Raw genomic sequence first — 22,689 nt, forward strand, 5'->3', positions numbered from 1 at the left:
ACTGAAGAATAAATTAATGCCATCACAAAAATAATTAGTATTAAAAATTTTACAATAGAAAATTGTGACAACATTACAATATATTACCATTTTTTACTTTTATATTTGATCAAATACTGCATGTCTTGGTGAATATGAGGTCTACAGACCTTGTTTTTAGAATGATAATCTGAGTCATTTGTAAAGTCACATTATGTGCCACAAAAAAAGAATTAAAAAAACATGGTCATTTAATTCAAATTTCCAATTAATTTTGGGGTTAAATGTGACTTACTATGCTCATGACTGATTTACCCACCTAATTTTTGTTTCCTTTCACAAAAAAATTTGAATTGGTCCTGGCCTATTAAAGGATTTGTCTTCATAAGGATGGATTATCCTGTCATATAACATCTTCGTATTTTTTTAATGTTAAGATTTAAGATGATTTTCCTTTACATTTTAGCTTTATAGACAGATTAAGTGGGATGGAGAGCATTTTCACTCCTTTAGCTGAACCGCTTAATCCTAGACTCACCTTAATCCGCGTCAGACAAACTGTCTTTTGTGTGTTTAGGATTATTCTAGTCAGACTTTTGTATAAATCTGAATAACACCTACATAGTTCATATCTGTATCCAATGAATCAGTGTAAGGCTTTTGTGTGTCTTCTTAAATGAGAAGCCTTCATTTGACCCAGTCTGGATGACGTAAGTTTTTTTGCCTGCAGAGTTGAAAGGAACCAGGCAGACCTTGTTAACCAATCTTAACTAAGCTACAGTTTGAACAGAGTTAAGACATGAGCTTTGAGGACAGGCACTTGAACCCTTGTTTCCTTTGTGAGCCACTATTTCATCTATCTGTTTCTTTTTTTTCAGGATCCATACAAATCATTTGGACTCCCCTCCATCGGTCGACTGTCTCAGTACCAGGAGCCACTTGACTTGGATAATGTTAGTAAACTGACCTGTCTAGTCACTTTCGTCTGCTCTATAATGTCTTTTGCTATAGTGTTTACAGTGTTTTGATCGAGCACCTGCCTTTGAGATTCTTAAAGGTGCGCACATTTCTGTTTCTTTTTTTTTATTACAAACATACTCTGTTTTAAAAAAGTTTTTAAACATATAAAATTTCTAAAAATCCCAGAGAGTTAAAACTAATATATTAATCCCAGTTTATTTGCAAAAAAATGTTCTGTGGACTTGTGTATACATGTTATTATAGAAACATGACACCTGTCAATCAATTCGCTATGGTGGACCTTTAGATGTGGGTTCTATTTAAACGTCAGGAAAAAAAAAAACTTGTTGGGTTTATATCACTCAAATATGACAGTGGACACACTGTCCATACAGACACTTCTGTCCAAACAGCTTACAAAAGATAATTTTCATCATATGGGCCCTTTAAGGTAGGGGGATATAAAATAAGATTATATTTCATAAAAGCTAATAAACAGTTAATTTTCAGTTAAAGTTATTAGTCGGTAGTAAATGGTGTGAAATGTTAAGTGAAACAAATGTTACCCAAAAAAAGGTCAGAGTTAAAAAAACTTTGTTATAAAATTATAACAATTGTCTTGATAAAATAATTATAGACTTTGGATAAAATTGTGTCATGTTTGTTTATGCATCATATAAATCTGAATTGAACAGTGCCCAACAGTGGAATGAAAGAGTTCTGGTCTTTTGAGTTCAGAGTCAAGCAGACCATTTATTAAGTTTGGTTAAAAGAAAGGGAACGCAGCAAATTTGACTGAACAATTAGTTGAATTATGGAGGTTATGAAGAAATATGGGGAAACTGCAAGTTATCTGCATAACCAATAAAGTGTTCACTTCAATCAAAAGAGGAAGTGCAGATAGTCACATCCTCTTCATCAAAAGATCATTGGTTTCTGCTCAACAGGAAAAGCAAAATGTTTTTATTTTAGAAATCCACACACATAAAGGGATACAGATGAGCTTTAAATGTCTAAAGAAAGCAAACATCACTGAGGAGATTAACAATGGTCTTTTATTTGTAGGTAGGGCCAAAAAAGATAACATTGTGTGATGTTCTTAGTGGTTATTTATAGTTTTGTGTTGTTTTGAAGGGTTAGTTCACACACAAATAAAAAAAAATTTGCTCACCATTGACCCTTAAGTGGTAATTTTTTGTGTGTTAAATGCTAAAAATTATTGTTTGAAGAATGTTGGAAACTTACAACTATTGGAATCCATAGTATAAAAAAACTACCATACTATTGAAGTATTTATTAGAACTATCCCTAAGGTGAGGGTTAAAGTATGTAAGTAAATACTTCATGTGTAAGTGTTTTAATTCGATTTTTTTTTTTGCTTCTCCTGTAGGTTCGAGTGGACAGCGGAATTCAAGAAGGAAGCGACATCAGTATTTATTATGACCCTATGATTTCTAAGGTAATCAATGACCATCATGAAAGTCTAATTTCAATTAAGATGTCAGTTTGTTTCATTTTATATATTGTTTTATAGCTGGTCACGTATGGCAAAACACGGGAGGAAGCTCTGAAGAAAATGGAAGAAGCACTTGATAATTACGTGGTCAGAGGTAAATGGCCTCCGAAAGAATTATGACAAATGAAGGTGAAAACATTTCAGATCATAGACTGCTTCTCTTGTTGGCACAGGTGTAACACATAACATACCTCTACTGAGAGAGATCATTGTTCATCCTCGGTTTGTGTCTGGTGATATCAGTACTAAGTTTCTCCCGGAGGTGTATCCTGATGGGTTCAAAGGTCACATGTTAACAGCAGGAGAAAGACAGGAGCTGCTTGCTACGGCTGCGGCACTCTATACAGCAGCACAGCTCCGCTCTCAGAGGTTCCTGGGGGATCTCAGGTGAGACAAAGATGGAGCAACTTCCAGCTAGGGATATATTTTACACTCTTTTGTCATTTCGCTAAAGGAATTTGTGCAGCATATTATTACAACTAATGTGACATCGTTGAGAAAACAAAAGTTAAGAAAGCATCTAGCATCAAGTTAATTTACAGACAAAATTATCAACCCTGAAATTTAAATTGTTTTTTTAAAATGTTTTCCAAGTAATGTTTAACTGAACAAGGAATATTTTTCACAGTATTTAGTATTATAATTTTCTTCTAGATATATTCTTATTACTTGTAGTTTGGTTGTAATAAAAAAAAAAAAAACAATATATAATGAACAAGACATTGTCGTCCAATTAATTTAACTTGCCAAGGCAACCTAATTAACGGTAATGTTTAAATTGCCCTTTAAGCTGAATACTAGTGTGTAGCAGTCACTAGTAAATTATTATATACTGTCATCATGACAAAGACTAGTTAGAATTTTAAATATACGTAAAAAATGTGTTCTCTACATTAAACAACACTTGGAAAATATTTAATAATGAATTTAAATTTCACAGGAGGGCTAATCATTTGAAACTTTCTCTAATAATAATAAGCTGTATACTTTATGTGACAGTTTGTTTTACCTTGACTGACTGACTTTTTCTTTTTCTATTTCAAAGCTTTGAGCTAACCTGGTATGGACGCTGATCTGTTGCTCAACCATAGTAGATTTCCAACTGGAGCTAATTTTCCAGTAAAAAGTTCTAAATGAATTCATATAAGATTATTAAGTTTGCACTTTAAATTGCACTTAAATTTCACCTTTATGAGTCCCTTATTTAAGGCTATTAAATGTAAATGACCTCTACCTATTGCTATTGCAACCATATATTTGCTTTTCCTATAGAAATAGAATTATGATTAATAGCACCAACAAAATTACATTTAGGAAAAGAGACAGACGTTATAACTGCAGCGTGCTTATAATAGTGTTATCCACGGCTGTGGATGTTAAAAGGTTTTCAAAGTTATTTTTTTATTGTTTTCTTTTTTTGTGTGGTCCTTAAAAATGACTTTTATCAAGTAGCTTAATAATATATTGCCGTTAATATGTAAACATGAGTGTTCACGGGTTTTAAAAAACTGCTTTTTGCTGCATTTGAATATTTTTTAATTGACCATGTAGTTTTTTGTCATAACCACTGAAGCTATATCTCTTTTCAGTTTTGTCTATACGCTGTGGGCGAAACCGGTTTTTCATTATTATTTTGTTGTATGTTTTTCTATTATTTTTAATAATTAAACCATTTAATGGACATTCTGTAGCAAGTCTTCACAATATAGATTTCAACAATCCTACACTACCTGACAAAAGTCTTGCTGTCGATCCCAGTTGTAAGAGCAACAAATAATAACCTAGCTTCTAGTTGATCATTTGGAAAAGTGGCAGAAGGTAGATTTTTCAGATGAATCATCTGTTCAACTGCATCCCAATCATCACAAATACTGCCGGAGACCTATTGGAACCCACATGGACCCAAGATTCTCACAGTAATCAGTCAAGTTTGGTGAAGGATAAATCATGGTTTGGGCTTACATTCAGTATGGGGGCATGCAAGAGTTATGCAAAGTGGATGGCAACATTAACAGCCTGAAGTATCAAGACATTTGTGCTGCCCATTACATTACAAACCATAGGAGAGGGCAAATTCTTCAGCAGGATAGTGCTCCTACTCGTACTTCAGCCTCCACATCCATGTTCCTGAAAGCAAAGAAGGTCAAGGTGCTCCAGGATGGGCCAGCCCAGTCACCAGACATGAACATTATTGAGCATGTCTGGGGTAAGATGGAGGTGGATTGCATATTGCACATATGCATCATCAAGAGGTCTTTGCCTTTCATATAAGCCACTTCTGATACCAAATGATAAAAGTCAAGCTATTGTATGTTGTTCCTAAAACTTGAAAACTTAAAACTTGAAAAACTTGAATCAGGTAGTGTACATTTACTAATAAATAAAAACTATTTGAGTGATGATTTTAATATTGTTTAAGCTTAGGTTATGTAGCTTCCGTAGCTTTAATACAATATGGTGTTTTGGTAAAATGAAAGGAATGACTAATCCTAGTCTTTTCATCAGTTAGATTAGTTTCTTCATAAAATAGTTTTATTGTTGTGCATCACGTCACATCAAAAATTAGCATTTAATGCTGTAAAACACATTTTATTGTACCGTCCTGCTTTTAATGACAGCAAAATGCTTTTATAATGAAGGATTTCCCACAAGGAGACATTCAGCAAAGTGTCATCAGGAAATATTGAAAAATTTGCATCATAAATTACCTTAAAAATCTTATCTAGGAATTTGTGTTAGTTTTTAGTGGTATATTTATTAATCAAACATGTTTGCCCTTAAAATAGCCATTGTTGCTGACATGGCATTAAATAAAAATCGATGACGATAATGAGCTATTAATGCAAATTAAAAACAAATCTTTTTTTTTTTTTGATTAAGTGTTTTAAAAGAAAAATATATACCCGTTTTAGACTTTTTTTTTTTTTTAAATGATCACCTTTTATTTGGTTGGAGCAATGGTAGAATATATGTTTAGTTGCAGTAAGTGAACAATTATGCAATAGTGTCAGCAGAAGAGTTCCTGATTTTTGGGGTGTAATAAATAATCTAACAGGATCTTCTGTCTGTACAGCTGTTTCAGACAATGTTCCAAACATATGGATCAGTATCCAGTATAAGTCTGTTTATGAAAGAGAGAGAGGGAACTCGAGCCTTCTGCCATACAAATTATATGAACAGTTTTTTCCAAGTAATTCTGTGTAAATCCCTATTCTGTTTTAACATTTAAACCATATTATGGGTTGAACGCATGCATCAGACAATAATGAGAAATGTGCTTAGTAGTAATCTGTTTACAGCTGAAGCCCAGCAGGCAGTGACTCAGCACCGCAAATAAACATTTAGTGTATGGAACTAACACAATGCTTTAAAAATATAACAACGAAACACAAATTGCGTTGCATCTAAAGAAGTGCTTCATTGTGAATTAATTGTTTGTCAATGAACCTCTCTGCCACTGAAACAGTAAGGAATTATTCTTCATCTGGAAAAGAAGAGCAATTTACACTTGAAAAAACATGCAGAGAGACCATCTGTCTAAACATCTCTCCAGTTTCCCCTCCACTGTCTCTTTCTTTTCTCTTTTTTCATGTGTTCCAAAAGTTATTGGTGGGGGGTGGGCTTTCTCTTTGTAGTGAATGCAAGGCCACCTCAGAAGAAAAACACAGCTTTGCTTCTAATACATTTACTTTAGTTCTCCTAGCAAAGGAGCTGTCAGTCAAACAGCCTCTGACCAGGTGGTTTGTGTGTGTGTGTGTTTTAAGTCATCTGCAGATCTGTAACCTAAAAATAATTACACTGAGAGATTTGTAATTGACTAAAGTAGAGAGAGGAGGAGAGAAAGTGTATTCTCTAATCCTACTCTGAAAAACTGATTTTGGCTGGCTGTTCAAACTGCTTATTTAAAATGAGTTTAATCATTTTTTTTGGAGAACTTAAATAGTTTATGCTCAATTTAATTGACTTAATTGATTTGTGTTGGGACAGGGTGAAGGAATTGCGTGGAAACCAGCATCATGTTTTACAGTGTAGAATGAAAGCATTTAGTGTGTTTGTGTGTTTGTTTGTGTTACAGGGTGTCTTGTGTTCCTGCAGAGAGCAGTGATTGGGAGTTGTGTGTGGAACTTGAGAAAAGTGTTCACATGCTGGGCGTGTCTCGGTCTGGAAACAAATATACAGTATGTCAAATTGTTTAAAATTATGATAAATTGTATGATTTCTCAGTTCATGTCTTATTAGATATGGCAGTGGTGTTGCAGTTTCCACATATGCATGACCCATTGAGCTGTGGTGCTTTTGAGTAATACTCATTCAGTTCTGGCAGATCTATTTTATTCTTTTGCTAGCTGTGTCCCAAATGGTGCATTATACACTATGTTCTTATGCACTTTGTACTTATGCATTTACACTCAGTAGCATAGTATATGAATGTACTGTCGTCCCAAATGGAATGCTTCATGTTTTTTTACTAACTGGAAATTCAAACTGTTTCTCAGATGATCGTTGATGGTTGACAAATTAACAAAATGAATGACCAAACTACCAAAAAAATACCTGCCGTGAGTATAACCTCATGGTAAAATCACTCTCATAGGAAAATTTTGCTTTCTCTATCTAAAATAAATCAAGTAATCCAATTTTTCAGTGCCCGAAAACTCCACTCTTTCCGCTACTTTGGCAAAGCAGCGGCTGTTAAATGCGTGAAGTGTCCATCATTGCACACTTCATTTTAATGGTTAAATAAGTGTTGTAAAATGCACTACTTGCACTATTTATTTTACAAAATGGTATAGAATAGTGCATAAATATGCAATTTGGGACGCACCTTCTGTCATTTTCTGGCAGTTCTGTCGAATCCTAAAAAGAATGAGTTTTTCTCATAAGATGGTGATGACGCATTAAATAGTCATTAGATTTCTTAAATCCTGAAATCCAAAGTATTTAATACTTTGTTAAAACATCTATGTGCATTTATAAAGCTATACTTTGTATTATATTATCTTTGCATTAAATTACAAAAAACTAGTTATAGAGGTGTTTCTAATTGAGCATTTATGGACAGGACTGTCAATTTGACATTTTTTGCCGTTATTAGTCTCATGTAGAATCTATAAATATTTAAGATATAGACATGATAACACTATTATGGAGTTCTTTGTTTTTTTGAGCAAAAGTGAAATGCAAAAAATGCATATTTGTGGTACTCTCCCATTTACTTTGCTCTAAGTTTACCCTACTTTGACTACTTTCACTGCTGAGAAACTCAGAAATTTGAAAAGGGTCCATCAAATTTCATGATTTTATATTATCCTAAACTAGGGGTTATGTTTTTTGTATTTAATTTAATTTAATTTAATTTAATTTAATTTAATTTAATTTAATTTAATTTAATTTTATTTTATTTTATTTTATTTTATTTTATTTTATTTTATTTTATTGTGTTTAATTTAATTTTAAATTTAATTTTTTTTTGTTTTTATTTAATTTGTTTTATATTTAATTTAATTTTTTATTTCATATGAATTTTATTTTATTTTGTATTTTCTTCAAATTAATTTAAATGTGAGTTTAGTTTTTTCATATGAATTTTATTTTTCATATAAACGTTGTTTTTTCATATGATTTGGGTTTTAGTTCATTAATTCATTTAGTTTAATTCATTTGAGTTATTATTATTATTATAATTTTTTGTGGGACTCCAGTTTAATGAGTAACATGATCTAGTGGTTAACTTAAACACTTCTGTAGTTCTCAAATGCAGCAGTTTTTACTCGGTTCTGCCCCATTTATGTCTGTGAGAAGGCCTTTTCTACTGCATCTGTTATAGTCCCTCCAGAAAGCTCCCTCGCTAGTGTCCCTGTTCTCTAAGGTGGTATTTGCATTGAAATCAATCCGTCTTTCTCCTGAGTCTAAATCACTTTAGGAGCTATGCGTCTTCCTCTTCTGTTACAGAAAGATCCTCATAGAGCAGCAGCTCTCACACTTTCTCTAAGACGTCACTCACTAACTGTGTGTTTAGACACCTGTGGCCCTTCAGTCAGGGATAAAAGGAGCCTCGGGGGGTTTCAGGGGCCTCACCTGATCTCCGTGGACCCTCTTCTTTCTCTTTCTTACAGCTGAGCTTCGGATGTGTGTTTCTCTCCCAAGACTGCACATCAAACTGGACCCCCTGCTCCAGAAAAAGGCCCTGGAGGTTCCAGTGTCCCAGCATGCTTTGGGAATGTAACCGATTATTCTGAACGGTTGTTTAGACAAGTGTTTGAGGGCTGAGGATAATCAGTTTGACTAGAGACACTGCTTTACAGAAAAGGCTTACATGAAACCCTCCACCTCCCCTAACAGGCATCAGGTGGATTTGGGCGCAGAAACTGCTGACTTGACCTTACATGAGTTCAGAAACTTACATTTGATTTCTTAGTCACGCTGTTTCTTTCAGACGGATCAGTTTAGTCATATTTTCCTCTCTCTTTGATTGATAGTAACTTGATTAGAACATGGTCCATTGCTGTCTATCTAACTCCTACCGTGTGTGTTTTTGTTGGTTTAGGTGGAGATAGATGGAGAAAAGGTTCAAGTGTCTGGAGAATGGAACTTGGCCTCAGCATTGCTGTCCGTCACCATCAACGGCAAACACAGGACTCTTCAGGTACACAAACATACATTTACATAATCACATGTAGAAATTAATTGATTCTTGACCATTATTGAAAAGTTAGAAAGACAAGTAATGCACACTTTAAATTGCAATATTTGTGCTGTAGCTCTAGTAATTGTTAGTTCCATCTGGCCAGAGGGCTTTAGAGGCCACATAAGGGTCATGGAGGTTTTGGCCCACCCAGATTGATCATTGGCCCACCCAATCCATCAAAGCTGCAAGAATATACTAATGGAGTGGAAAGTCACTGCTACAGCTCATCTAAGCAAATATAATGTAATTTTTTGACCTTAATGCAATTTTAAATACAATATCCAGTGGTTATAGTGAATAAAAAAAAATATTATAAACGGGGCTTGATATTAACATTTTTGATCACCAGCCACTGTGGCTAGTAGTTATTCAACAGTTTTGTTGTTGGAAAAATATATTTCTTATGCATAAATATGACTTTGGAATGCCAAAATTGAGATTTTTTTTGTTATTTCTACATGCCTCCTCTGTCATTTAAATTTTAGTATGTTGTGACCTTGCTCAATGAGCATGAGCAAATGGCTTTTGGTTTTATACTGTCGCATTGCAATTAAGTTTGATTTGACATTTTAGGGTTCAACACTTAAGAATTTACCATTTCTTTTCTCAGGCCCCACTAAACTAATTATTTCCTTGCCACAAATTTTAAGTTATGTGTCAAAACAACTGTAATATAACTTTTGGTCACTTTTGTTGGTTTGTTTGTTGAATTTAAGTTACATTGCATCTACATGCCAACTAAATCTCATTAGATTATAAGTAGACTGTTAGGTTGGGGTTGGGGTTGGGGTTAGGGGCTAGGTTAGTGTAGGTTAACATGTACTTGCAAAGTTTCTTATAGCCAGTGTCATAGTCAAATGTCTGATGTCTGTTGAAGTAGCATATCAATATATTTTAAGCAGACAGTCTACTAATAGTCTAATGGACCATCAAAATAAAGTGTCATCTAACTTTTTATTCAACAAAATCATTCTTAAAAAACAATTGACATTTAAAAAAATATTGTCATGGATCTAGAACTATGTCCAGGCTAAACATCCAAGATCACCAGTTAACTATAGCTAAATGGGGAGTTAATCTCCTATTAAAGCAATGTAATTGTAAAGGATTATAATTAAACCACATAAACCGAAATGCATGCATGAGCACCATTTTTTTCCAGTGTATTTCAAAGAGAAACGATTGCGCCAGTTGCGTTTAAAGGCACAGTTGCTTCTTGCAAGGAAATGGGACGTGGGAGTTTTTAAGCAATCGCACACTACTGTCGTTAGTGAGTGAGGATCACCTGTGTCTGACCGTGTGCTTGATCATCCTCTCATTCTGTGTTCACCTGCTTTCTTTTGCTCACATGAACACTTATCAGTCATGCTGTTTCTCGTTTCTAAGATCACATTTGCACTCATATTGACAAACTATAAACTAAATAATAAACAAAAAATTATAAAAAAAACTAAAATTCTAGTCTTTAGTGACAAGCCAGTGCTGGCAATTAAAAAATTATTTTCAAGCAACCAAAGTGGCTAGTGGGGGTGTCTGTCTAAGCTAACACAGGTCAAGTCTACCTGCGTTTGATAAGTTGGCGAGTATTTATGTCAAGCCCTAATTATAAATATCATGCCTAAAGAAATTAATTTAATTTAAAGTCAACTTAAACTAGTGACACAAGGTCTAGTCCAAATATGAGCTCATGTTTGTTATGTAAGCCTGTAATATAAGTAAGGTTATAAACAACACCCGTTACATTCTTACTGATAAAAAATAGTTACTTTTCCTTACACCTATTTTTATGCACATTTTGGATATGCGCATAAAAAACGGTTGATGGAAGCAACAAGATGCGCATAAAAAAACATATGCGCATAACTGAGTAGGATAAACTTTTAATTTAATAAAAAAGATGTGCATAAGCTATGATGGAAACACTTTTACCAAACAAATTTCAGTATGCGCATTAAAAAAGGTCATGTAATTTTGTTAAAAGAGATCATGTGATGATAAAAATGTTTGTGAATGGACAAACCAGCAGGCTGAGCACACTCTAAAAGCATCTGATATGTTGTTTTGGTCATTTTAAAACACCTTAACCATGTTAGTATTAGTGTTATTATATTATTAATGACCTCCAGAATCAAGAGCATCTGTGCTCCGTGTCTCACGCTTTCAAATGCCACCTTCTGAGGCGCAAGTCATTTATTAAATGAAGAAAAGATTCACACAGATTCTCTTATTGCATCAAATTCCGTTTTTGCTGTTGATATTTGGCGCCAGATGATCAGGAAGTGACGATTTTGTTTACTTTGACTCCTTGGATAGAAGCGCTGCTTTATTCGCACATCTTTTATAAGATAATCCAGTTTTGCGCATAAAGTTAACTTGACTCAAGCTACTGAAACTTAAGTTTTGGGAAATATTGTAATAAAGTTGCAGAGAGAAAAAGAGAAAGTTGTTTTTCTTAAAATTCTGTTTACTTGTAGATTTGTGACCTTCCTACTGGTCTGGAATCAATTATTCAACTTTAATTCACCCAAAAATAAAAATTCTGTTAACATTTACTCCTCTTCTACTTGTTCAAAACCTATTTTTGTTTCTTTCAAAGAGAAATATACCTAACAATGATGGAAAAACAGCCATATATATCTTATTGAGATAAACAAAAGATGTGAGCAAATGGTAGTTTATATTTTTTTGGCAAACTATTTAAATAAAATGTGATGGTATTTTTGTTTATTTATCCATTTATTTTGTAAGTAGGCATGTAAATAGTGCGATAATCCACAATCAGTAGTCATTTATTTAATGTTATTACGAAAGCATTTTTAAAAAAAGGACAGATTTTATAGCACTTTTTTGTTTATAATACTAATTGCACTGCAAAAAATGATTTTCTTACTTAGATTTTTTTTGTCTTATTTCTAGTCCAAATATCTTAAAATTCTTAAATCAAGAAGAATTTTCTAGACAAGCGAAACTTATTGTCTTGTTTTAAGAAATAATATGCCAAATTTACATTTTACATTTACATTTAGTCATTTAGCAGACGCTTTTATCCAAAGCGACTTACAAATGAGGACAAGGAAGCAATTTACACAACTAAGAGCAACAATGAATAAGTACTAAAGGCAAGTTTCAGGTCTGTAAAGTCTAAGAAGGGAAGTGTTAGTAGTTTTTTTTTTTTTTTTTTTTGTACAGTTAGTGTGATATTCAAAGAGGCAATTGCAGATTAGGAAGTGAAGTGGAGACTAAATAGTTGAGTTTTTAGTCGTTTCTTGAAAATAGCGAGTGACTCTGCTGTTCTGATGCAGTTAGGGAGTTCATTCCACCAACTGGGCAGATTGAGCGTGAGCGTTCGCGAAAGTGATTTTTTCCCTCTTTGGGATGGAACCACGAGGCGACGTTCATTCACAGAACGCAAGTTTCTGGAGGGCACATAGATCTGCAGAAGTGAGTGCAGATAAGAAGGTGCTAGGCCAGAAGTCACTTTGTAGGCAAACATCAGAGTTTTGAATTTGATGCGAGCAGCAACTGGCAGCCAGTGCAAACGGACTAGCAGCGGAGTGACATGTGCTCGTTTAGGTTCATTGAAGACAACTCGTGCTGCTGCATTCTGGAGCAGTTGAAGAGGCTTGATAGAGTTAGCTGGAAGCCCAGCTAGTAGAGAGTTGCAGTAATCCAGTTTGGAGAGAACAAGAGCTTGAACAAGGAGTTGAGCTGCATGTTCAGATAAGAAGGGTCGGATCTTTCTGATGTTATAGAGTGCAAATCTGCACGATCGAGCAGTTCTAGAAATGTGGTCAGAGAAGTTTAGTTGGTCATCAATCGTTACTCCAAGGCTTTTCACCATTTTGGATGCAGTAATGGTTGCCCCATCCATCTGGATTGAAAAGTTATGGTGTAGAGTCGGGTTGGCAGAAACTACAAGCATTTCCGTTTTTGCGAGGTTCAGCTGAAGATGATGATCTTTCATCCAGTGTGAAATATCCAACAGGCAGGCTGAGATACGAGCTGGAACCGAGGGATCATCAGGATGAAAAGAGAGGTATAGCTGGGTATCATCAGCATAGCAGTGGTAGGAGAATCCATGTCTCTGGATGACTGGTCCTAGAGATGATGTGTAGATGGAGAAGAGAAGTGGCCCAAGAACAGAGCCTTGAGGTACCCCAGTGTTTAGATGCTGTAGGTTGGACACCTCTCCCCTCCAAGACACCCTGAATGACCTGTCAGAGAGGTAAGATCTGAACCATTGTATAACAGTGCCCGCAACGCCCAGTGACTCAAGCGTAGATAGCAGGATCTGGTGGTTGACAGTGTCAAAAGCAGCTGACAAGTCCAGCAAAATGAGGACTGATGATTTAGAGTCTGCTTTAGCCAGTCTGAGATCCTCCACGACCGAGAGCAGGGCAGTCTCAGTTGAGTGGCCTTTCTTAAAGCCGGATTGCTTGTTGTCCATGAGATTGTTTTGAGTAAGAAAGTCCAGGACTTGATTGAACACTACTTTCTCCAGAATCTTGGCCATGAATGGAAGCAGGGATACTGGTCTGTAGTTTTCAAGTAGCGTATGGTCCAGGTTGGGTTTCTTTAGCAGTGGGGTTACCCTAGCCTGCTTAAATGAAGTGGTGAATAAACCAGAGTCAAGAGATGTGTTAATTATGTGAGTCAGTGTTGGTATGACTGCAGGAGAGATGGCTTGCAAGAGATGAGAGGGAATGGGATCGAGTGGACAGGTGGTTGCATGGCTAGATAGCACAAGTTTGGACACCTCAGACTCAGAGAGCTGAGAAAAAGAGGTGAGTGTGTGTGGTGTTGGTGTTGTATCTTGCGTGTTTGTTGTAGGTGCAGCAAATTGTGCACTGATTTTTGCAGTTTTGGTGCAGAAGAATGTAGCAAAGTCATCAGTAGTAAGTGTGGAGGATGCGGGTGGAGGAGGAGGATAGAGGAGGGAGGAAAATGTTTTAAAAAGTAGGCGAGGATTAGTGGCATTGTTGATTTTCAGACGGTAATACGTCTGCTTTGCAGAAGTAACCTCAGCTGAGAAAGAGGACAGAAGAGTTTGGTATGTTAAGAGATGTGCAGGATTTTTAGTTTTCCGCCAAATTCTCTCCGCAGCCCGAAGTTTTAAGCGATGCTCACGGAGAGCATCCGAGAGCCAGGGTGCAGGAGGACTGGCACGGGCTGGCCTGGATGCAAGAGGACATAATCGGTCTAGACATGATGCTAGTGTGGAGCAGAGTGTATTAGTGGCACTGTTCGAATCAAGTGCAGTGAGTTTGCGAGATGGAGGAAGAGAGTCTGAAACAATGGTGGATAGTCTATTGGGTGAGAGAGATCGTAGGTTTCTGCGAAAGGTAACCAGTGTAGGAGTGTGTGGCGGCTCAGGAGTAATGTGGATGTTGAGAGACAGAAGGAAATGATCAGATATTTGTAGTGGAGTTACTATTGTTTGATCAGTGAAGCAGTGTCGTGTGTAAATAAGGTCTAGCTGATTACCTGATTTGTGGGTAGCAGAAGTAGGTGCTCTTTTTAGGTCAAAAGAGGCAAGCAAAGTCTGAAAGTCTGCAGCTTGCGGTTTGTCAACGTAAATGTTGAAGTCACCTAGCACCAATAAGGGAGTGGCAAAATTAGAAAAAGATGAGAGAAGAACATCCAGTTCATCTAGGAAGTGACCTAATTTACCTGGTGGGCGGTAGATGACAACCACATTTATGTAGAAGGGGTGGATAATGGTGACTGCATGGAATTCAAAGGAGCTGATTGTTGGCAGGGACGGTATCAGAGTAAATTTCCATTCTTTGGAAATTAGTAGTCCAGTCCCACCCCCTCTCCCTGTCTGACGAGGAGTGTGGGAAAAAGAGAAATTAGCAGAAAGAGTAGCATGTGTAGCAGTGTCCTCCGGCCTCAACCAGGTCTCAGTTAGAGCCATGAGATTATAGTCAGAATATGTAGCTATGGAGGTAATAAAATCAGCCTTGTTAACAGCTGATTGACAATTCCAGAGGCCCACGGAGAGAGAGAGTTGTGAAATAGTAGATACATGTATTGAACGAAGGTTGTGAGGATTACGCCTGCAGCGTACCTCCCGTGTTTTGCGAGTGTTAGTAACAACAGGAATTAGACAACACATAATAAAAGTGCACTGACAACAAAAAATAAGTGTAAAGTAAAACAATAAAGTAAAGTACTCAAGTGCTTTGTCGGTGTCTTTGCTCGGTGGAGTCGCGCAGGTAGAGTCGATGGTCTTTACCCTCGTCGGTCTTCACACGAGGCGGTCTTCACACGAGGCTGCCGCGACCGCTGCCGCGGTGAACTAGTTGTTTATATAACCCCAAAGCACTAGCTGATTGAATTCAGCTGGACACGCCTCGAGAGTCAAAACAAGGGCCGAAACTGAGGCGGACGACGCGAAACCGCGTCTGCGTTCGCTACACAAGCTCTTATAGTAACCAAGGAAACAGTGGCTAAACAACTTCTAGTATTATACACAACTGAAAGCAAGTTTTAATGTCCTACAACTTTACACAAACAGCTGGAAACAAGTCCTCAAACCATACACAACAACTGAAACAAATCTTAAATGTACTTACAGGCTGCTGGTCTAGATGCTGCTAAAGTGCTTCTCCTGCCGACTAATGCTAGCGTGCTCACTATATAGTGGTTACCTGGCGTTTGGACACGCCTCCCGAGTCAAAACAAGGGCCGAAACTGAGGCGGACGACGCGAAACCGCGTCTGCGTTCGCTACACAAGCTCTTATAGTAACCAAGTTATTAAATTGAAGTTATTGTTTCCTTAAAACAAGCAAAATTCTCTGCCAATAGGGTAAGTAAAATAATCTTATGTCCAAAGGAAAAACAAGATTACTTTGCTTACCCCGTTGGCAGATTATTTAGCTTGTTTTAAGGGAAAAAAAAAACACACTTAATATTGGAATATTATTTCTGAAAACTAACAATATGTTTTGCTTGCCTAGAAAATGCTTCTTGATATAAGAATTTTTAGATTTTTTCTCTCAACTTTGTTTTTATTGATTTTAATTATAATACAAAACCCAACAAACAGTACAGAATGTTAACTTATGATATTTCAGAGTCTACTTTCCCACCCCAACATTTGTTAAATTAAAATAACATTTAAAATATATTATAACATAGAATAATATACAATACTTTAAAAAATACAAAAATAAATAATTAAAAATAAAATGCAAAAAACATATTTAAAAAATTATGTATATATATATATATATATATATATATATATATATATATATATATATATATATATATATATTTATATATAAATAATAACAAAATAAATAAAATAAAAATAAAAAACTATTACATTGAATTTTAAATTACAGTCATCTTTCCAGAGACATCCTTTTTTTCTATCCATTTATAAAGCAACTGAAAGGGGACCACACTTTTTTAAAAGTCTCTGCTTTACCCCTGATCACGTATGTTAATTTTTCAAGAGCAAGATTATTAGACATTTCCTTTATCCATTGTGCAAGAACAGGTCTTTGGGTGTTTTTCCATACCAAAGCTATAACACGTTTACTTGTATAAAGCTGATATTTAAAAGAAAAGTATTTTTTGCAGTGTGTGATTAAAAAATATTACTATAGAATGCTAATGTGATGACTGTCATTTTTGTTTATGTCTAGTTGACTGTACAAATTTATCTTTTACTTGTAGCATGATTACCCATGTGTTGCTGACTTCCAAAATCATATTTTTTGAAAAACTGCTTTCTTGTGCCACCTATTTGTAACTGTAATGAGGTCGGCAAGCCAGTTCTGTAGACTTACAAAATGAATGGATACACTACATTTTGGGCCAATTAGAATGAAGAATTAACCATTGCTTTGTTACGAACCCACAACATCATATACTCAAAGACACTAATGCACATTATGTCTTTCTGTAAATGCAGTGCCTGTCACGGACAGCGGCTGGAGAAATCATCTTGCAGTATCTGGGCACTTCAGTAAGTCTTTAAACAAGCACCTTATAATGGCATGAGCTTTGTGTTTCCACCTGGTTTTAACATGTGTTTTCAGTGATCCCATCACAAATGCTTAGCTGAGATGTCTTGTGAACACCTTGTGTTGGGATTTGGTTGAGACCCTTCCATCTTATTTTGTCACGCTCCACCGCACATTTGCAGGAGTGTACAGTGCACTGCACAAGTATTATTATGGTTTATGAGCAAGTGACAAAGCAAAGTGAAAAATTATTTTGATCATAATCTGTGTTTGGACACAGTTCAGTAGAATATAAATATCTTATTTTAGTGCGCTTTCTCACAACACTTCCCACAATGATCACATGTTATGTAGAAGGTAGGTGGTCTTTCATGGCTGGTTGAATGGATTGTATGGGCTTTAGTCTCCCTGTTCCTCCTGTTTTCAAATTAAGTCCCACCACTGTAAAACAAAATCTGTCAAATAAAAAAAAAAATGACAGCTGGAATTTAACCATTTAAAATACAGTAGAAACGTAAAGGAAACTTGTCATACAGCGTTTTTAAATACTATCATCTACACAACCTAAGAACCCTTAGCAGGTGTGGGTGAGAAAGTCATATAATGTACCAAAACTCATTACTAACAACTTTTCCCATAAGCAGAGAAGAAGCATACTAATATATAAATGGTTCTCAGTGTCATTTAAATTACAATTAAGCACCATTACCTTAGCACACACAAACAATTAAAGTAAAGCAATAAACTTTATTTATCAACATTAGATATAACATTAAAATCTAATGTGCATAACTCAAAAGAAAAAACGAACAAACTATAAAGAATCATAGGAATTCTGTGATTCATTAGTAATTCATTAGTATTCTGTGAAAGTGAATTCACAGTTTTTCACCATATACATTAAAGGGCACCTATTTCACCCCTTTTACAATATGTAACATGAGCTTTGGTATCTCCAGAATGTATCTGTAAAATTTCAGCCCTAAAACCCATCGGATTATGAATTATATCCTCCAGAATCTGCCTGTTTTGGTGTATACTGTAGCTATTTTTGTAGTCTGTGGCTTTAAATGCAAATGAGCTGCTTCTCCCCACCCACCGTTCCAATGTGTGTCTGCTCATCATGCGTTGCCTCAGATAAACATCAGTCAGTGATAGAGACAGACTCGGATGAAGCTAAAATACAGCTTATTCATCAAAAATACCAAGTAAGTTTATTTGATCTATTTGTGGTGGAATTTGTTCAAGCCTTTCTGTAATGATGAGTTTCACACAAATGTCGTTTGCAGTAAACACACACACATACACACATTAAAGGGCACCTATGTTCACTGGGGTTTGGAACCTATTTTAATGTCAGGAAATTTAGAAAAAGTGACATTGTGTTTATATCACTTCAGTATGACAGTTCTGTCCAAACATCTTCCAAAAGTTGATTTTCATCATATGTGCCCTTTAAGGAACTTTACTGTTAAACAGGTTATAGATTTTTACTGTAGTTTTTTTACTGTTGAAATTACTGACTTTTTTACAATAGCCAAGAAAAACTTAAGAATAAAGGAAAAATAACATTGTAATATCACAAGGAAATGTTGTGGCCACGCAGTCTAGAGTATGCCTAGCAATGATCCCATGTGCAACATAAAAGTTGTTTTGTTTTGAGTGGCCTGTTTTTCAACTGGATTTTACACTCATGCATTTTACATGAAAATGAGGATACAAAGCTTTTTGACGCAAATGGTATGCCATTTTTATGTACTGAATGCCTATTATTCCGCTATGCCTAGGTATATCCAAATATTCATTTTCTAGAATCTAATCTAGTTAATATAATAAACCTACCAATCTAATTCCAATACTGGGAGAATAAGGAAGTCCACAAAACAGCAATAGTGATAACCGGACAGTGAAATTATATAATTAGAATAAAATGTAGCATGATTTTTCCAGCTGTTGATGTTTTCATATACAGTTGAAGTAAGAATTATTAGCCCCCCTTTGAATTTATTTTTTATTTTTTGCATATTTCCCAAATGATGTTTAACGGAGCAAAGAAATTTTTGCAGTACGTCTGATAATATTTTTTTCTTCTAGAGAAAGTCTTATTTGTTTTATTTAGGCTAGAATACATTTTTTATGAACCATTTCAAATTTATTAGCCCCTTTAAGCTAATTTTTTTTTTCTCGATAGTCTACAGAACAAACCATTGTTTAACAATAACTTGCCTAATTACCCTAACCTGCCGAGTTAACCTACTTAACCTAGTTAAGCCTTTAAATGTCACTTTAAGCTTCGTAGAAGTGTCTTGAAAAATATCTAATGAAATATGTGCTCTCATCATGGCAAATATAAAATAAATCAGTTATTAGAAATGAGTTAATAAAACTATTATGTTTTGAAATTTGCTGAAAAAATAATTTAGAGGGGCTAATAATTCTGACTGTATATGTGTGGGCACCAATGTACAGTAGCTATGGTGGTTATATTTGTTTTCGTGAATGTGCCTTAAAATATGTTTGCATGCGTGTTCATGATCATTCTGTGGTGTTTCTTGCTGTACCTCATGCTGAGTGATATATGCTATAGTATGTGACTTGCTGGGCTGCATATCCTGTCTTTACACTCCAGTTGATTTGCCAGACGTTCACACATGCAAGCTCATGGAGACTCTCACACTCCTCAGGTCAGAGAAACGTGCAGGTGTCTAAACCCAACTACAAATCAAACCAAGCCATCCCGTCTTTGTTTACCCAAAGCCACCAAAACAATTAGCATCAACGTTTCGCTAGCTTAAACAAACAAACACGGCTGAAAACACAGTAACTCTGTAAAAGACAAGGAAATGCCGGTTTCCAGACTGCACACGCGTGGGCTTCATGGGGGGTCTCTGCTTCAAAGGTCTTCTGAGGGGGTTTGTTTCAAAGTTTTCCTGGGGTCAAGGCTATTATGGGATACCTTCCGTTCATTTTGTGTTTACAGGTCAGAGGGGCTGTGGTCATCTGTGCCTTTTAGGTCCACCAAAGCAAGGTTTTTTTTAACAGTTTTGGGGGTTTTCTTCTGTCAGAAACATTACTGTTTTTTTACATATTCAGAAATTCTATTAAACTTTCAGTATAGCACCTCAAACTGCATTCGGTAACCTGCTTAAGATGTCTAAAAAAATAATTAGTGAGATATTAAAAGAGAATCTTCTGAACTTAACTGCAGCTCAAATTTGCACATTGTCCATCTTAAAAAGCTTGTCAAACTTGCCAGCCTGATCTCACAAGAGAACTATTTTACGATTTTGTTAGTTTAGTGGCTAATTCATACAAATTCAAGTTAAGTCATTAGGAAATGTCAAATTTTTGTATGAAGTAAATTTATTTGTTGTTTAGTTTTTTCTCTTTTGCAAGACAAGTTACATTTAAATAAAAATAAATTGACATAAATCTAAATTCATTTAAAGTTACCATTGCATTTTAATCCCAATCAAAGCAAATATGCATTTTGCATTAGTAGTAGTTTTTGACTTGAATTATTTAAAGCAAAACTCAAGTGGTTTCAGATTTGTGAAAGTCTGTTCTGCACATTTATTAATTATTTTTTTTATTTTTTTTGCTTTAGTAACATGAACCAGAATGTAGTTTTATTATACAACAAAATCACTTCACATAATTGAGTAAATAAATTATATAAAAATAATAAAAATAGGAGAGGATACATAATTATGAAATTACATACAATTATAATATACATATTTTTTTAATTCTAATTATTAAAAAAAGCTAATAAACACTTTTAGTTCATAAAATGCATGTATACAAATATTTTTATGTAAAAATGTTACAGGAGGATTATATGTTAACTGTTTTAATGCTTTTCTATGTTTAGAAATGACTTTTATACACATTTTAATTTGCAAACTTGGATTTATGTATGGGAAATTTACATGATAATAATAAAACCAGGATCTTTAAAGAGCCACCCTTAACATAATAACCAAAAACCTTGTTTATAAGCTAAGGAAAATGTTTTTAAAATATTATGAGCAGTAAAAGCTACAACATTAATCAAATAAAAAGATCTTGAGTATATTGGCAACACCAAAATAAATGTAAAACAGTTTCTTTAAAGCTTTCACAAAAACAACATTCTACGCCAACATCAATGAAAAATTGTTGTAAAATATTTTTGTTTGGTAAACTAATTAAAAATTTATTTAAATGATATTTCTTTAGCCTTATTTGTAATGAAAAAGTAAGGTAATGACCAAACTTGAGTCCAGTTCACATTAATAAAGGTATTGTTCCAGTAAAAAAAAAACAGCATAAGGTATAGACGTATTGTCTTTTAAGATTAAAGATCTAATTTTGTGATGACTAGGCTTAAATCCAGAGAAACTGATAAAGCTGACTGAGGTCTGTGCAGGTCTAGGAGGACAAGCAGAAAGTGTTGATGTACTGTACAAACACTGCTTTTGTACAGCATATGTATGCCAGCAGGTATTGCCCCCGTTATAATCTTAAATTCCTTTAATGTAATAAGAAATTTGTATCTTGCAATGAATTCTGTAAATGTTAGACCAATTATGAAAGAATAGTGACTTATTTCTATACAAGATATTGCCATTATTTCAAATAAGAAAACTGTGTGGGGGAAGTTGTGTTCATTAATAAGCCTCCATCGCGCATAAGCACTTGTTGGTGAAATTTCGAGATGCGCATAATACCTGTACAAATCTAAAACGTAGCTACGAATGAATAAAAATGCAAATTTAGTCCATGACAGTAGATGGCTCTAAAGGAGTGCCTTTGTTATATTGCATCAGACAATTGAAGGAAACCCAATAGGCATTATATACATTTAGCTCTGTTCACAGGTGTATTTATAGACACCACTAATTGCGTTATTTAGAATTTATGTTATTTATTTAGTCAGTTCACATTGCAAAGCTTAGTGCTCAAATCAATAACAAGTCAAATATGGGCAGTGTTGTGGTTAACACATTACAAGTAAAGCTAGTTACAGAAGGGTGAGGAGGCAGTTATTGCAGAATATCGCACAGCTATCAGCCAATCTAGTACTATCAATACTAGTAGTGTAATAGTAATAATTACTAATGTTTAAGTTACTTTTAAAAATATATAATGCAAGTTACTTTTTATTTGAATTATTAAAATGTGACAGATACACTTACCATTAGAAGCAACGTGACTAGTTACTTTTTCGGGGATTGAATCAATAGTGTAATGCATTACTCTCTAAAGGGACTTTCACCAATGCTGCATATTATAATGATTTGTTCAGCTGTAGTTTAAAATTACACAGAGTTTTTCCTCCTCTCAGGGCTTTATTATACAGTCTCTGTCACCATCCTGTGGTGGAACATCACCTGTCATTGCTCTGCTTAGTATGACAGGCTGATGGATGCAGATATGCTGTGTCTCAAAAATTATAAATGTTTTACAATAGGCATTAGCTAATAAATAAAATGCATAGTTGCAATTTAAACAACTACATTCTCACATAAAAAGCGGCAGATGTGCATAATGTTGTCCAACAGCAGCAGTATTTATCAAACTG

At 34.9% G+C, this 22,689-nt stretch overlaps 2 protein-coding genes across 2 annotated transcripts in view; one reads left to right on the top strand and one right to left on the bottom strand.

The window, feature by feature from the left end:
- pcca (propionyl-CoA carboxylase subunit alpha) overlaps positions 1–22,689 on the top strand; it is a 93,480-nt gene that overhangs the window by 46,858 nt on the left and 23,933 nt on the right. Inside the window, 7 exon segments of the mRNA NM_001002746.2 lie at positions 858–932; positions 2,330–2,398; positions 2,474–2,549; positions 2,629–2,842; positions 6,531–6,633; positions 9,003–9,101; positions 17,072–17,125. Of these exon segments, the coding sequence (NP_001002746.1) occupies positions 858–932; positions 2,330–2,398; positions 2,474–2,549; positions 2,629–2,842; positions 6,531–6,633; positions 9,003–9,101; positions 17,072–17,125 (690 nt within the window).
- LOC147846878 (uncharacterized) lies at positions 12,149–15,758 on the bottom strand. Its single transcript, XM_087237273.1, has 2 exons — positions 14,814–15,758; positions 12,149–14,732 (listed from the first exon to the last, which is right to left on the bottom strand). The coding sequence occupies exons 1-2, from the start codon at positions 15,259–15,261 to the stop codon at positions 12,364–12,366; spliced, it is 2,817 nt and encodes a 938-aa protein (XP_087093399.1). The 5' UTR covers positions 15,262–15,758; the 3' UTR covers positions 12,149–12,363.

Source organism: Danio rerio, chromosome 1, assembly GCF_052040795.2.
Source record: "Danio rerio strain M-AB ecotype USA chromosome 1, GRCz13ab, whole genome shotgun sequence".
Taxonomy (NCBI): domain Eukaryota; kingdom Metazoa; phylum Chordata; class Actinopteri; order Cypriniformes; family Danionidae; genus Danio; species Danio rerio.

Bases quoted from the DNA above. Each gene is read 5' to 3' on its own strand.
- LOC147846878 (XM_087237273.1), bottom strand. From the start codon at position 15,261: ATGTGTTGTCTAATTCCTGTTGTTACTAACACTCGCAAAACACGGGAG. The intron at 14,733-14,813 runs GTAAATTAGGTC...TATTGGTGCTAG, and splicing joins TGTCATCTACCGCCCACCAG to GTGACTTCAACATTTACGTT.